This window comes from Pristiophorus japonicus, chromosome 17, assembly GCF_044704955.1.
Source record: "Pristiophorus japonicus isolate sPriJap1 chromosome 17, sPriJap1.hap1, whole genome shotgun sequence".
Classification (NCBI taxonomy): Eukaryota; Metazoa; Chordata; class Chondrichthyes; family Pristiophoridae; genus Pristiophorus; species Pristiophorus japonicus.
Window position 1 is genome coordinate 84,459,038 of NC_091993.1, and position 15,742 is coordinate 84,474,779.

At 42.4% G+C, this 15,742-nt stretch overlaps 1 protein-coding gene across 1 annotated transcript in view; it reads left to right on the forward strand.

The window, feature by feature from the left end:
• The window catches only part of ppfia4 (PTPRF interacting protein alpha 4), an 846,733-nt gene that overhangs the window by 757,805 nt on the left and 73,186 nt on the right, over window positions 1–15,742 (forward strand). Inside the window, exons 6-9 of the mRNA XM_070858909.1 lie at window positions 1,724–1,945; window positions 4,890–5,036; window positions 8,451–8,585; window positions 15,596–15,679. Of these exons, the coding sequence (XP_070715010.1) occupies window positions 1,724–1,945; window positions 4,890–5,036; window positions 8,451–8,585; window positions 15,596–15,679 (588 nt within the window). The remainder of the gene's footprint in view (window positions 1–1,723; window positions 1,946–4,889; window positions 5,037–8,450; window positions 8,586–15,595; window positions 15,680–15,742) is intronic.

A 15,742-nucleotide genomic window follows, 5' to 3' on the forward strand; every position in this document is an offset into this window, starting at 1 on the left:
CAAAAGCTTGGTCAAAGAAGTAGGTTTTAATGAGAGTCTTAAAGGAGTGAGAGTTAGAGAGGTTTAGGGAGGGAGTTCCAGAACTTGGAGCCGAGGCAGCTGAAGGCACAGCCACTGATGGTTGAGTGATTATAATCAGGGATGCTCAAGAGGGTAGAATTTGAGGCATGTAGATATCTCGGGGCGGGAGGGTTGTGGGGCCGAAGGAGATTACAGAGATAGGGAGAGGCGAGGTCATGGAGGGATTTGAAAACAAGGATGACATTTTTGAAATTGAGGCATTGCTTAACCGGGAGCCAATGGAGGTCAACGAGCACTAAGGTGATGGGTGAATGTGATTTGGCTGTAGGGAATTATACGTGCACATTCGTGGCTTTGTCAGTCTGGACAGAACCTTTCCCGTTGTAGGGAGGATGTTCTGCCCACGTCAGCTACGTAAAAACCTATTGTTGGCCAGTGCCAGCATGCTGAGAAGTCATCTGAATTTAAATGATGGCCCATATTTCATCTGCACTGGCTGACGGACATCCTGAACAAGCCGGAGGAGCAAAATTGCTTTGCTGGCCTTTTATAAGCCAGGCGCAAATACTCCAGTCACTTGGTCTGTCGCGGGCTATGTATATTGAATACCCAAACATTATGTATATTGAATACCCAAACATAATGTATTGAAAATTGACTCAAAATATAACAATATCATTCAGTAGCCAGGAACATTTACCATAAGCTTTCTGGTGAGACATTTAAGATTCATATGTTTCAAAAAATAATCTCACACATGGTTATGTTTCTCCAAGTTCTTTTCTTACAAGTTGAACAATTGACTATTCTATCACAGAATAAGACGGTCAGTAAATTACAGATCAGATTGGTACATTTTGTAAAGTCTTGCTAACTTTAGGTTGTGCTGTTTTGTTGGTACCTGACAACTAATATTTCCCCCTATCGTTTCTTATAATTGTGTTGCTTCTGTTCAGAACTATGTAGGACAAAGATTTATGAAAGGACTGGGAAAAATTTAAATGTTCACTGTTTGACCACTGTTTATTAACCCTTTAAAGTAATCATTTACATGTCTACCGGTATAGATCAATTTGTATTTCATAGAATCACAGAAATTCACAGCACAGAAGGAAGCCATTCGGCCCATCATATCTGTGCCAGACAGAAAAGAACTATCCAGCCTAATTCTACTTTCCAGCTCTTGGTCTGTAGTCTTGTAGGTTATGGCACTTCAAGTGCATATCCAAGTATTTTTAACTGTGATGAGGGTTTCTGCCTCTCCCACCCTTTCCGGCAGTGAATGGGTGAAAAAGGTTCTCCTCAACTCTAATCCTTCTACCAATTACTTTAAATCTATGGCCCCTGGTTACTGACCTCTCTGCTGAGGGAAATAGGTCCTTCCTATCCACTCTATCTAGGCCCCTCATAATTTTATACACCTCAATAAGATCTCCCCTCAGTCTCCTCTATTCCAAAGAAAGCAACCCCAGCCAATCCAATCTTTCCAATTTGAATCTGTATTAGGAGCCCGCTAGTCAATAAAGACTGTTAAATATGCCTGTTGATTATTGTAAGTACTAAAATATGAAGCTGATTTTAATAGCTTATGTTTCACTTTGATATTCAAAAGTTATAGCTCTTAATTATCACAGTCCCCTATTTTGAACACATGTAGAACACCATGTACATAATGCCTGCTGTTTTGCTATTAACATTGCAGAGGCTTTCAAATGGTTCCATTGATCCCAATGATGAGATTAGTCGGGTTGTGGAGATGCAGGAATTGCTGGAGAAACAGAACTTTGAGGTGACGCAGATGAAAGAGCGCCTGTCCACATTATCAGCGCGAGTGGCAGAGCTGGAGGAAGACCTGGACACAGCCAGGAAAGATCTGATCAGATCAGAGGAGATGAACAACAAGTACCAGAGAGACATCAGGGAGGTGAGATGTGACCCGGTTCAAATAGTTTCAAATGCTAATAATCCTTGTCTTTTTCTCTTCATTGTAGAATGGAAAATATTTTCATCCAAAATGTTAACAAAATTTGCATTTTTTTTTATTGGCCTGCTTGTTCCTCTTTATTGAGTATCAACGTTCTTCAGTGTGAAGACTTTTGACATCATAAGGTTATTTATGAAAACTGCAGTAATTTATGGTTGAGTTTTCCCCTATTACAAATGCCAGCTAATGGGATCCCAATATTATCCAACCTTCTGCTTTAGTAGACGCTTGTTCCGTATGCATCCTTGATTTCATATTACTGCGTGTTTGCTACCATTGAAAAGGTCAAAGATATTCTGCATTTTACTTCCCCCTGGGACACACCATTCCCAGACCAAATGTGTGATAGGTCTGTTGTCAGGAGTCTGATCATCATCATAGGCAGTCCCTCGGAATCGAGGAAGTGTTGCTTCCACTCTAAAAATGAGTCCTTAGGTGGCTGAACAGTCCAATACGAGAACCACAGTCCCTGTCACAGGTGGGACAGATAGTCGTTGAGGGTAAGGGAGGGTGGGACTGGTTTGCCGCATGGTCTTTCCGCTGCCTGCGTTTGATTTCTGCATGCTCTCGGCGATGAGACTCGAGGTGCTCAGCGCCCTCCCGGATGCACATCCTCCACTTAGGGTGGTCTTTGGCCAAGGACTCCCAGGTGTCAATGGGAATGTTGCACTTTATCAGCGAGGCTTTGAGGCTGTCCTTGTAATGTTTCCTCTGCCCAACTTTGGCTCGTTTGCCGTGAAGGAGTTCCGAGTAGAGCACTTGCTTTGGGAGTCTTGTGTCTGGGAGTCTGATGTTATTCTGGATGGTAAAAGTCGACTCTCCCTTTCTGTGGGGAAGAATTTTCATGGCCCGAGTTGAAATTTGGTATTCTTCATGAGGTGAATAGAGACAGAGAGAGACCCTATGGCTGTCCACTTCATAATCTTAGAGGGGTGAGCACAGTAACTCAGATTTTCTTGCTCCTTACTGTTCCTTCCTTTCTGTTTATTCTCCTTTTGGCACACCTCTGCTCTACTGTGGGAGCGGGAATACATTCTATTGCCTGGGCCTCTGTTAAAGCCACTCTTTAACCAGGCACCGGTGAATGCATGAGGGCAGCTGAGATGACTTGCCAACAATTATTTCACCTCCTCAAAGAGCTTCTGTTTGACCACCTTCCATGACATCCAGGTTGAATTCATGATCACCAAGCCAAGAGCGGGGACTTGCCATGGAACAAGATTTCCTCTGTGCTCTCGGTGCAGAGAGATCATAAGCACTTTCTTTTTAAATCCATTTACAATCTTGCTACACCTAGCACAGAGGATCGTTTCCTCATGGGGAAATCTAGATAATACCCAATTTCTACCTACTTTTCAGCTATGGTCATGCTCAAAACTGAGTGTCTGTATGGTCAAAACATGTAGTAGTTGCTTAACTGTGTTGCACTTGTACCAACCATTCGAATACCAGGGCTAAAGCAGAAAACATTGGTGCTGTCGGACTCCAATTATCATAGGCAGTCACTCGAAACGAGGATGACTTGCTCCCACGCCAAAAAGGGATGAGTTCACAGCTGTTTCAATGAAGGACCTAATATTCCAGGTTCTGAACTACATGTTGAAAGGTGGAAGATGCCTGTGCGTAGATTTTTTTTAACATGTGGTGGTCGTTGCACACCAACCATCACACGGGCTTGACAGAGCTAGGTCTTGGTCTAGTGGCAAGGATTAACCAAGACGACTGGAGGACAGCTCTCCAATTATAGAAAGCTTTCAATGACTGGAAACAAGAACAACAGATGCTGAGGTTAAGAGTTGAACTGTTCAATCTGCTGGTGAAGATGACACAGTATGATATAACTGGTGTGGGTGTGCTTGAGCATCTGTATTTCAGTTTTTCATCCTTACCACCAAAAAGAATAACACACAGCTTGGAGTGAGTGTCAAAAATTATCAGTTGAACAATTCAAGTGTTTTTAGGGAGCTTTGTTGATTAAGTCACAGTACTAGCCCTGGTAAAGAAATTGATGATTTCAGAATGACCCAAAGTGCTTCACAACCAACGAAATACTTTTGTTTGAAGTGCATTTACTGTGTGCAAACAAACATGTAGCAAGGTCTCACAAAGAGCAATGAGAATTACCAGTTAATCTGTTTTAGTGGTGTTGATTGAGGGATAAGTGTTGCGTTGTTATTTGATGTCTCCAAGATAAGAGGAGACTAATTGATGTCCTGTTTCTGATTGCTCAATTTTTGATCGGGCTGGAGGAGCAGTGAGAGATCGGGGCCCAGGAGCATCATGATCGGGGCCCAGGAGAGGCGAGGGCCAGCCCACACTGCGATCAGTGAATAGTAGGAGCATGCTTGTGCACTAGGTCCGTGCAGCAGAGCTTGGTCTCCAGTGGTCTTGGTTAATCCTTGCCACTGGATCAAGACCTAGCTCTATCAAACCCGTGTGGTGGCTGGTGTGCAATGGCCACGCCACGTTAAAGAATTATGTACAGGCATCTTCCACCCTTCAGTATCTAGCTCGGAACCTGGAATGTCAGGTCCCTCATTGAAACACCTGTGAACACATCCCTTTTTGGTGAGGAAGCAGGTCATCCTCGATACGAGGGATTGCCTAATACTATACTAATACTAAGTGTTGGCTAGGCTACTGGGAAAACTCCCCAGCTGTTCTTCATATGGTTCCTGAGGTGTTTTTACGTCCGCCTGAAGGCACTTCAGATAATGCAGCGCCCCCTCAATACTGCAGTGAAGTGTCAGCCTTGATTATCAAGGGGCTTGAACCTACAATCTTCTGGCCTGAGGCAAGAGTGCTACCAACTGAGCCAAGGCTGACATACGGTAGAGATCTGCTGGTCCTAGTATTACATTTAACACTCTTTTGTTGGCTTTAGGCAATGGCACAGAAGGATGACATGGAGGAGAGGATTACGACACTTGAAAAACGTTATTTAGCTGCACAAAGAGAGTCGACGTCAGTACATGACCTTAATGACAAACTTGAACACGAGCTTGCAAATAAGGATTCCCTACACCGCCAGGTAAAATGTTTTTAGTTGATACAGAATTAATGTGGATGTTGAAACTATTTATTCAGCTTGTCCATTTCCAACAGATAACAAAATGACATTCACTCCCACCATTTGGCATGTTTTCAGTGAAACCTTCAAGGATTGCTGCATGGATAAAAATGGTTTGCTAAGTAGACGGTGCTGTTATTATACACAAGCACTCTAAAAGACTATGGGCTAGAATTTCCTAACAGCCCGCCAGCGCCCAATTGCCGCCCAAAAGACCGCTAAGATTCCCAAGATTATCGCTGGCGAAAGTTTCCCCCCAAAAAAGAAAAAAAATCTGCCCATCAAAAAAAATCGTCGTTGTACCTCGATTCTTGGCAAAAAAGTGGAATTTAGGGTCGATTGGGCGGTTCTTAAAGAAAATGGGCGATAAATGAAAAATTCACTAAAAATTTACCCCGAGGCTGTGGGTTGGGTCTAGGAGGAGAAAAACACTAAAAATAAAAAATCATAAAAACATTCTCAAGACCCTTTTAACCTAAAACACCACAACAGAATTTAAAAATAATGAGTAAAAAACCAATTACTAACCTTTTTCTTGCAGAGCTACTCACCTACCGCCCAGCTCCACTGATTCTCATGGGCGTTTTTTTTATACTTACTTACGGGTCACCGCTGAGCCAAATAATCACACCATGGCGATCTGAGGACAGAGCACGCCGGCGGTCCGCTCCCCAGCCGTACCTCGAAACCGCCGGCGTTACTCACCTGGGTAATTTCTTGCCGACCTGGTTATCGCCCACAACGGCCAATACCGCCTAGAAACCGGGCGGTAAGGCAATGCAATTTCTAGCCCCTTGGTTCATTTACCCATGTAACTAGGAGATAGCAACTTATTCTAAGATCATTGGGTGTCACAACCAGTCTTTTTTTTCCCCCTTGTTCCTCTTTTGTATGCTGTTCTACCTCCAGCACTGTTTCACTTCTGTTCCAATACAAAGAGGGCAGGTAACTTGCTTGACAGCTTTTTCCAACGATGATGCACAGGGGTGGGTTGGGATAACTCTGCTCCTCTCTGGCAAAATGCAAGCCCGTTCCCCGATAACATTCCTATGATTGGAAACACACCACATGGTAAATCACTGATGTGAACCTATGTCCTGCCACAGCGAATTATACACTCACCTTCTGTGACACCAAGCTGACTAGTTAGCAGCATTTTTAACTATAAAAACCCACACATCGGGCACTGTTCCACATAAATCTGCATGATGAATAGGGCAGCCAACCTGGGGATGTTGAATCAATGTCATAGAATTCAACCCATGAAATGACGTGGATTTTCCCAACGTCTTTTAGTTCCCTTATCCTACTGCTCACCTTGTGTTTGTTTTTATATTGGCAAAAATATTTTCTGAACCATTGTATATTTTGAGTACACGGGGTTTACAGAAGGAGTACATTGGTACATGAAGGTTTTTGATGTAAATGTGCTTGTTCTGGGAATGATATTTATATTTGAGTTGAAGCGGTGGTCCAGCTGAGGATGAGGAAGCCCACCTCTTCGTCATATTGATTTCGGTCACTGTCCTGCTCTGTCTGCAGTTAGATCACTGATGCTGGCTCCTTTCTGCTCCTCTACTCACTATCTGCCTTCTTCTGGAAAGTAGTTTTAAGGGTGATGAGTGGGGTTGTGTTGAGTGGTTCTGTAAGAACTGGTTCCAGACCTCTTTTTATTTCTTAAATTATAAACACAGGGCAAACGTCATTTGTCTCATAGGTGCTTCAGGCATCGTGGGCCGCCTCGACCTGTGTGAGAACACCACCACAGGTCAGGGCTATAAATAGAGCTGGAGCGCCGGGCCCTGGAACATCGTGGGCGAAGGTGCAGTGAATGAGGGTAAAGGCCCAGAAGAGCCGAGGGCCCAGGGGCAGCACGGGCCAGCCCACACTGATATGTGTGCGTACAAGGTCCGTGCAGCAGAGCAGGTCTCCAGTCGTCCTGGTTAACCCTTGCCACTGGATAAAGGCCTAGCTCTGTCAAGCCCATGTGGTGGCTGATGTGCAACGGTCACCACACATTAAAAAAATCCACGCACAGGCATCTTCCATTCCCTCAACTGGAGTTCAGGACTGGAATATCGGGTCCTTCATTGAAACATCTGTGAACTCTCGTGGAAGCAAGTCATCCTCGTTCGAGGGACCACCTATGCCTATGATGATGATGCTTCAGGCACCTACATACCCTTTACTATTCTATATGTAGGTAGGAATTAAAACCTTTGATATAATTTGGTCAAAAATTATAGGTTTTTATTTGAGAAGAACAATAGATGAAGAACAAGAATGAAATAAGTGGCAGAATAGGTCTGCAGTGTTACAATTATTTGGGTATATTTTCCTCTGTCTGCTAATTTTAGTTGAAAAAGTAAACATGAAGTGTTGTACTTAGCGTCACAGCCCTGGGCTCTAACACTATCATTTATTGCAACTTAGCAGACAAAATGCAGAATTTAATAACATCATGTCACACTGCAGAATTTAATGCTGGCTGTTTCTCAATGTATAATAAATGAATTGACTAGCTTAAATTAATATGGTCTTCATCTATTAATGGTGAAGAAATGCAAATGAAGAATAAATACCAATTGTATATAAATACCACAAGTTCTCCCATTTGTTTTTGCTTGTATTCAATCCTTACACAGATGTTGTTTAAAATGCAACTGATGAGTTACAGGGCCTGTAATTTGAAATGTAAATTTTTTGCCTCCATCTTCAAATGGAATGAAAAGAGTTGGGGTTGGAGATCTGGATGTGGACCATACTGATTTAACGCTCCATGTGGTGAGAGTTCACCCTCGCAGCTACTCTTATTTTGAGATCTTTGCCTCAAGCAGATTTTGAAGCAGAGGTAAAGGCCAAGTGCTTCTCTCAAGGACAAATGGAAAATTGGAGTCAATTAGACCAAACTCTGACATTTCAACGCATATATTAACAAGTGGTGAAGGGGAAGTTTTTGGTCATGGACTTAGGGCGAGAGTTGCATATTGTAGGGAGCCAAACAGAAAGGAGAAATAAGGAATAAATAGTTTAAGATTAAAAAAACACTTGCTTTAGTTCTGTGCGCAATATTGAAGGAGGACAATCTGAACCTAAACAACACTCTTTGTATAGTGGTGTAGTCTTCAACACATGCAGTGCAATTAAAAAAAAATAAAATGTATAATTTCAGAGTGGATTGATGCAAATCGTGAATGGTCTCAAGACTAATTTTGAGAGACTCGCTCAGGTGCAGAATGTGGGCTGTGTTTTGCTACTGCGTGCTTCCTCCAGTTTTGGAGAAATGGCTGTGAAGTGTTGGAACATCTGTCAGCAGAATGAACGTTATTGCGGCACTCGCACATTTACAACATGCTGCTGTTGTCTTTTACACAGAGTGAAGAGAAGAGTCGACATATCCAGGAGCTGCTGGAGCTGGCCGAGCAAAAGCTGCAACAGACGATGCGGAAGGCCGAGACCTTGCCCGAGGTGGAGGCTGAACTCGCCCAGCGGGTCGCAGCACTAACAAAGGTGTGTGCTCTCACTGTGATAATTGCTCTTCAAAAAGGAAAGGCAAGCCCCATAATTAAGTCTTTAAAAGCATCCTGTTAGCAACTTGATGACAGCTGCACATTTCCCATCCCTCTTTCAAAAAATTTTTGAGTTTGTGTCTCTTGTGTTGGACCTGCAGCACAAAAAACCTAGTGACATAGTTGAGTATTTTGACAGACAATTTACAGAAAGAACACTCTGGAGATATGAAGAGAATGCACAGCTCTGCCTGTGATATATGGTCTCTGTCTGCAGTTGAGAAGCTTAACTAATTAATGATTTGTCACTCATGTCACAGTAGACACGGCTGTGGAACTTCACTTCATTCAATTCTTCAAAAGCACTTTTGTCCTGATTGACTTTATAGTGTCCATTTAAAACTGGTTGTAGATATCACTACATGACTGAAGCTGTAATATCTAACAGCCTTTATGGTGACATTTTCCCAAGGGCCTCAATTTAGATGATAAGCACTTTTCAATAATAATTTGTCACATCTGCAAATTTCTCTCTCAATTCCAGCTCAGATCAATAAAGATCTGGTTTGACCAATTGCACTACTAAGCTGGTATCATCTGGAACTTGATACAAATCTACTACCACAAGACACACTAAGTCAATACAGAAAAGTTCCAACAATGCCCTTGTGCATCAGACCATGCTGAAAAAGTTGTAAACATTTATCATTTTTAGGAGAAACCCACTCCATTTCATAGAAACATAGAAAATAGGTGCAGGAGTAGGCCATTCGGCCCTTCTAGCCTGCACCGCCATTCAATGAGTTCATGGCTGAACATTCAACTTCAGTACCCCATTCCTGCTTTCTCGCCATACCCCTTCTAGCTTTTCCAGTTGCCGCCACATAGGGCTCAATTTTCCCCAAAGCCCAGGCCGAAGGTCCTCCTGGTCTGCTTCCATAGCCCACCCCGAACGCCTTGCCGGTGCCAGTCCTGCTACCCCGCTCCTAGCCCTGGTTGAAGGGCTTGTTGGTCCCATTCTCGCCCTGCCCTCGAGTGCCTTGCCGGTGTTGGTCCTGCTCCCCCACCCCTAGCCCTGGCTGAAGGGCTTGCCGGTCCTGCTTCCTGCCGCCCCCCCTTGCCAGTGCTGGTCCAGCTACAGCTCCCCCCGCCCCCCCAAGCCCCAGGTGCCTTACCGGTTCTGACCCTAGCCAGGCCCAATGGCCTCCCGGTCCGCACCCCTGATCCAGGCCGCGTGGCATCCCAGTCCACTCCCCCGCTCCTATCCCAGGCCGAATAGCTTCCGCCCTCCCAATCCCTGCATCTAACTACACCCGAAAGGCTTCCCCCCACCCTCTCTATCTCCCCCCCTCCCCTTCTCTCTGCCTTCTCCCTCACCTCTTTTTCACCCTCTCTTATCTTTCCTGTTGCAACTGTCTGGGCATCTGCTGCACTTACCTGCACCAATTTCCTTACCTGCGCTGATTTCTTTAACTCTCCAGAGGGTTTTTCTGCAGAGACCACATACGCTGGCCTAAGCAGAACTGGAGTAACTCTCAGCTGGCCAAACTTGCCTAAATGGCCAGAATTGGCGTGGGTGGCAGGTTACTCCCCCTTTAGCTGAAAAGAAATGTACCTAAAAAAATCGTAACTAACTGAGTTATGCTGGTGCAAATTGACTGGGGAGACTGTGGTTTTTTAACTTAGACCAAAAAAAGCAGCCTGCTCCAAAAAAGCGGCGCGAAACACTGGGGAAAATTGAGCCCATTGAGCTGGCACAGGTGTAGCTCTGAACAAATGCTTGTCGACTTCCACTAAGCTCACAGTGCAAGTGCCACTGGAATCTGCAGAGGGCGGTTCACTTGCTAAATTCAGTATTGAGCTCCAGTAGTTATCAATAAGCCAATCGTTCCATCATTATTTTGCTGTGCTACAGTTGACCCATCTGCCCTTCCTTCCCAAGTATGATGCAGGCAAGGTTTATGTTCCTTAAATCTCTGAAACGTCTGTGACTGCCTTACAATTTATTTTATCTAAAGGATGGATTAGATAGTTTCTGTATTGTGAGGAAGCTATAAATTGTATGTTGAATTGTGGTGAAATGGTGAGGCGCAAGTATTGAAGAAGACAGCCATAAACCATGTGTCGTGGAGAAGGTCAGTAAGTTCCTTTATTTGTGAGAGAGTCATAAACAGCTATGAATACTGTGACACTGCAGTAACCAATATTTCATGTAAAATTAGAGGCTTCAAGAACTATTTTCTTATTGTAATATTAACCCTAAACTACTAAACTGAACACAAGACAAAATTTTACATAAAAAGGAAACTTCTATCCTTTTCTAGTATTCATTTCCTTTTTCCCTCTTCATTCTTTTTTTTACTCTCAATTTTCTTATCTCCTTCAAGATGCATCACCTATTCTACATGTTCAAACCTGCTTTTCTCTACTTCTTTAAATTTAAAATGTTTAATTTACTTGCCCCTTTTCCCTGCATCCCAACATCCATTGTGAAGGAGGAAGAAACTTTAAATTTAGAAAAATGTATAGGCTGAGAAAAATCAACTTTACTATCTAGTTTATCAGCCAACCAAGAGCCTAGTACACAAAGGTTGGGTGGTCACATCACCAGGACAGTTTTTGAAACAAACCAGCAAATGAGTAAACTCATCAGCAGTGCGTACTATCTACAGAATGCACTGTAACAACTCGCCAAGGCTTCGTCAGCAGCACCTCCCAAATCCACGACCTCCACCATTAGAAGGACAAGGGCAGCAAGTGCATGGGCTCGCCATCACATACAGGTTCCCCACCAAATCACGCACCATTCCGACTTGAACATATATCATCGTTCCTTCATTGTCACTGTGCCAAATCCTGGAACTCCCTACCTAACAGTATTGTGGGCGCACCTTCACCACACGGACTGTAACCGCTCGAGAAGGGGGTCCATTACCTTCTACTCAAGGGCAATGATGGATCGGCAATAAATGCCAGCCATGCTGGCGACGCCATATCCTGAGAATATTTATAAAAAATCCATGCAATCCAATGGCATTCTAGAAGATAAATACAACTACCATGTTAGATTCACAGGTTATTCAGTGTTTAAAAGTTGCTAGCTTTTCAAAGATATAAAAAACATAAAATGCTAGAAATACTCAGCAGGTCAGGCAGCATCTGTGGAGAGAGAAACAGAGTTAGCGTTTCAGGTTGATGACCATTAATCAGAACTAAATCATTGCAGTGCCTAAAATCTGTGAAACATTTTTATGTTAAGCATGTAACAGTGAAGTTCAACTTTTCAATTATATTTATACCATTTTAATTTCATTAAAATTATATTTTATTGCATATTCATTGACAGGAAACATCTTTGTAAAAAATAGTGCACAGTAGTTTCTATATTTAATATGTTGATAGTTTCCAGAACAAGAGGCTATACTCTCAGCCCATAATGCTCAATAGGATTCCAAGATTGAGATGCATATTGCTTTTGTGCCGATGCCTCACCATTTGTTTTTCGGTGATCATTAATTAAATTCTTGTAACAGCATCTGAAGTTGGATTGCTCTTTCACAGGCATAATGGGCTGAATGGGCTCCTGCTTTCCAAAAGATTCTGTGCTTCTACTTAAACCCTTTTAATCCTGGCATGCTCTATCTAAACCATTACAGCTTAGAACCTTATTAATTTAACCAGAGTAAACACTTCTGTCTTTATCACAGAAATTGATTTGCACAGCTTTTATAAATCAATATTCAGAGTAAGCACCACAATTAATTTGTTTATTTGCTTTCTGCATGTAAAAGGTATTGGCACTGATCAGTTTGTGGGTAAAATCTGCACTAAATGTTTGATGAGATCCACAGACTTGGGAAACATTAAAGAGGTCAGTCAGTATCTGGGGAGAAAACAGACAAGTAAACATTCTGACTAAGAGTCTACACCTGAACTGTTAATTTGCTTGTTCTCTCTACAGGTGCTGACTGACCTGCTGAGCGTTTCCAGCATTTTCTGTTTTTGTTTAAGATTTCCAGCATTTGCAGAGTTTTTTTTTTTCCTTTCTATTCCGCAGAGTTTGGGTTATGAATCTGTCATTTCATATTACCTGGTTTGCTTTATTTTGGCCATCGCTATAGGTTAGCTGATGGGATTACGACCAAATGATGTGCATGTTTAAGGTAGAGCAGAATCTGTTAAAAGGCAGCAGGGACTTTAGTAATTGCTGCAGAAACAATTACAAATCTAGTGGGATTTTGAGTTGGAGGTAATTACTGTAAATTTTAATCACAAAAATGACTCGTCACCCAATAGGATAGAGGGCTTCCTGGACCGTTTCTCCAAAATGAGGAGTAATGGCTGCAGTCGCTATTATTCTGCAGGAGTCAGTGACATTAAACAGACATGTTGCCGCATGCTAAGAAGTGAATAGAGAAGGGAGGAAGAGATTATAATTTGGGACGGAGTGGACAGAAGGTGTACGTTTATTATTATCTAATTCTAGGAACAATCTGGTCACACTAAATCATGCATGGATTCCAGTACAAACACTTTGTGCTAGTTTAATGGAAGCAGGTACCTTATTGTTGCTGCGGAGATTGGTTGTATATAATCAATAACCAGTTGGCTGTCTCTAAGTGATTACTGTTGGCTAATTTAAGCTTTTGTTTGGATAGTGTTTCTCTTTCATTTTTCAGGTAAATCTATTCTTTTGTCACTGTCTTTATGGAACTCTGAATCTTGAATAGCATCGTAAGCACTTGGGCGCCAGGCAATGTGAAAACTCACTGACTATATAGCATCTAGTTATACATACTCGCTCCAGGGTCACCATCTGCCTGGTGTTAGATTTGAGGGTCTGGTTTTGAGTGAGTGTTGACAGTTCGGTTGTTAAACTAAAAGTCATTTTTTTCCCACTTGTTTCTGGGCCTCATGATGTGGAGATATTAATTATTGAGGTTATTAAAGTTTTTGATGAATCTTCTTCAACAAAAAAACTTTGGAAAATTAAGCAATGATTGAAATCTTGCTCTGCCCCCTGTCTGGTTTTTGACTTGCATTCTTATCTCGCAAGTACAAAATAACCATCACTTGCTAATTTCTCCTTTCTGATAAAGGGAGAATTACTTTATATATTGATTGTAAGATAGGGAAGTGGTATCACTGAGTTTGAAGTGGAAGGATGTCATATATACAAGTGTAAAATGTGTGTTTTAAAAAATAATATTTTTTATACAGTGAGTAATTTGAGACGTGACGCATGGAAAAATAAAAAAGCAAATTATTATTAAAATGGGGAGAGATTGCATAATGCTGCAATACAGAGGGATCTGGGGGTTCTTGAACATGAAACTCAAAAAGTTAGCATGCAGATACAGCAAGTAATTAGGAAAGCAAATGGAATTTTGGCCTTTATTGCAAAGGGGATGGAGTATAAAAGTAAGGAAGTCCTGCTACAACTGTACAGGGCGTTGGTGAGACCACACCTGGAGTACTGCTTCCACTATTGGTCTCCTTATTTGAGGAGGGATACACTTGCATTGGAGGCAATTCAGAGACGGTTCACGAGGTTGATTCCTGAGATGAAGGGATTCCTGAGAGAAAGGTTGAGTATATACTCATTGAAGCTCAGAAGACTGAGAGGTGATCTTATTGAAAAGTATAAGATTCTGAGTAGGTTTGACATGGTAGATGCAGAGAGAATGTTTCCTCTCGTGGGGGAGTCTAGAACTAGGGGACATAGTCTCAGAATAAGGGGTCGCCCATTTAAAATGGAAATGAGGAGGAATTTCTTCTCTGAGGGTCGTGAACCTTTGGAATTCTCTACCCCAAAAAGCAGTGGAGGCTGGGTCATTGAATATATTTAAGGTGGAGATAGACAGATTTTTGAAAGATAAGGAAGTAAAGGGTTATGGGGAGAGGGCAGGGAAGTGGAGTTGAGGCCAAGATCAGATCAGCCATGATCTTATTGATGGCGGAGCAGGCTTGAGGGGCCAGATGACCTAATTCTGCGCCTATTTCTTATGTTCTTATGGTAGGTGTAGCATGCTCGACAGGAACAGATGACTTTGACTCTGTGGTTCCTAAAGCTTTCCACCACTGGGGGTTTACCTCGCCTCATGTCTGGGTCTGTTGTGGACTCAGTAATAAGAGATTGATTGCCTTGTTTAGTCAGCAGTTCCATTATTATTATATTATGTAAACATCAGAATAGTAGAAAGTGAACTAGATGAACCATGGTCTTTTTCTGTTTAGCAATTCGCATGTTCCCAACTACAGTAGTGAGCCTTCCTCCTGAGCGCAAGTGGAAGCTGAACATAGAACAAGTCCCAGCGCAGATGTTTTCATGGAAACTCCCTACAGAGCCAATCACTTGCTCCATTCCCACAGCACTTTGCACAACACCAAATTACCACTTCCAGTTACACATCATCAGCACCTGCTCCAGACTCTGCAGTGCAGTAAATCAAATTTCCTGCACTGGTGGAAATATGCTGTTTGGAGCAGCTCCTCAGAGAGTGGTAAATGTAAAACTGTTTTGAAAACAAATCACAAATTTAGCTGTAGATTAGCAGATCACCTTATACATGAGTATCCTTCAAAGTGAGTAGATACAGGATGAGATTATAGAGCCAGTTTTCCTCATTTTCCTCCAACTATATTGACTCACTTTTAAGTCAAATAAATATTCCGTTGAAGAGAGAGTGCTGAAAGATAGCAGAGGTTATCCAGATTCCATCTTGTTCTGTTTCTGTGCAACTTGGAGTGACAAAATTGTTCTCAATAACGAGCAACATTTTGAAATGATTTAGAAATGCTGAATAATTTGTCCTAAAACCCTGGAATTTATGAAAATATTTTTCTTCAGTGTCTGTTGCTAGGTTTTGATTTGACAATGGTGTCTTGAGCCCCATGTCAGTCAAGGTCACGGAGCTCCTCCAGTCTCTGCAAACTCTGCCTCAGGCATCACTGACCAGGTAAAACAATCTTATGAATGACAAATAACCTTTCACCTCCCTTTTCTGTTAGGCAGAAGAAAGGCACGGGAGCATAGAAGAGCGCTTAAGACAACTGGAGAGCCAGCTAGAAGAAAAAAATCAAGAGCTTGGAAGGGTAAGTTGTATATTGTTAATAAGGGAAGAAAAAATGGCAGCTGCTGTTTTAACTGAAAATGCC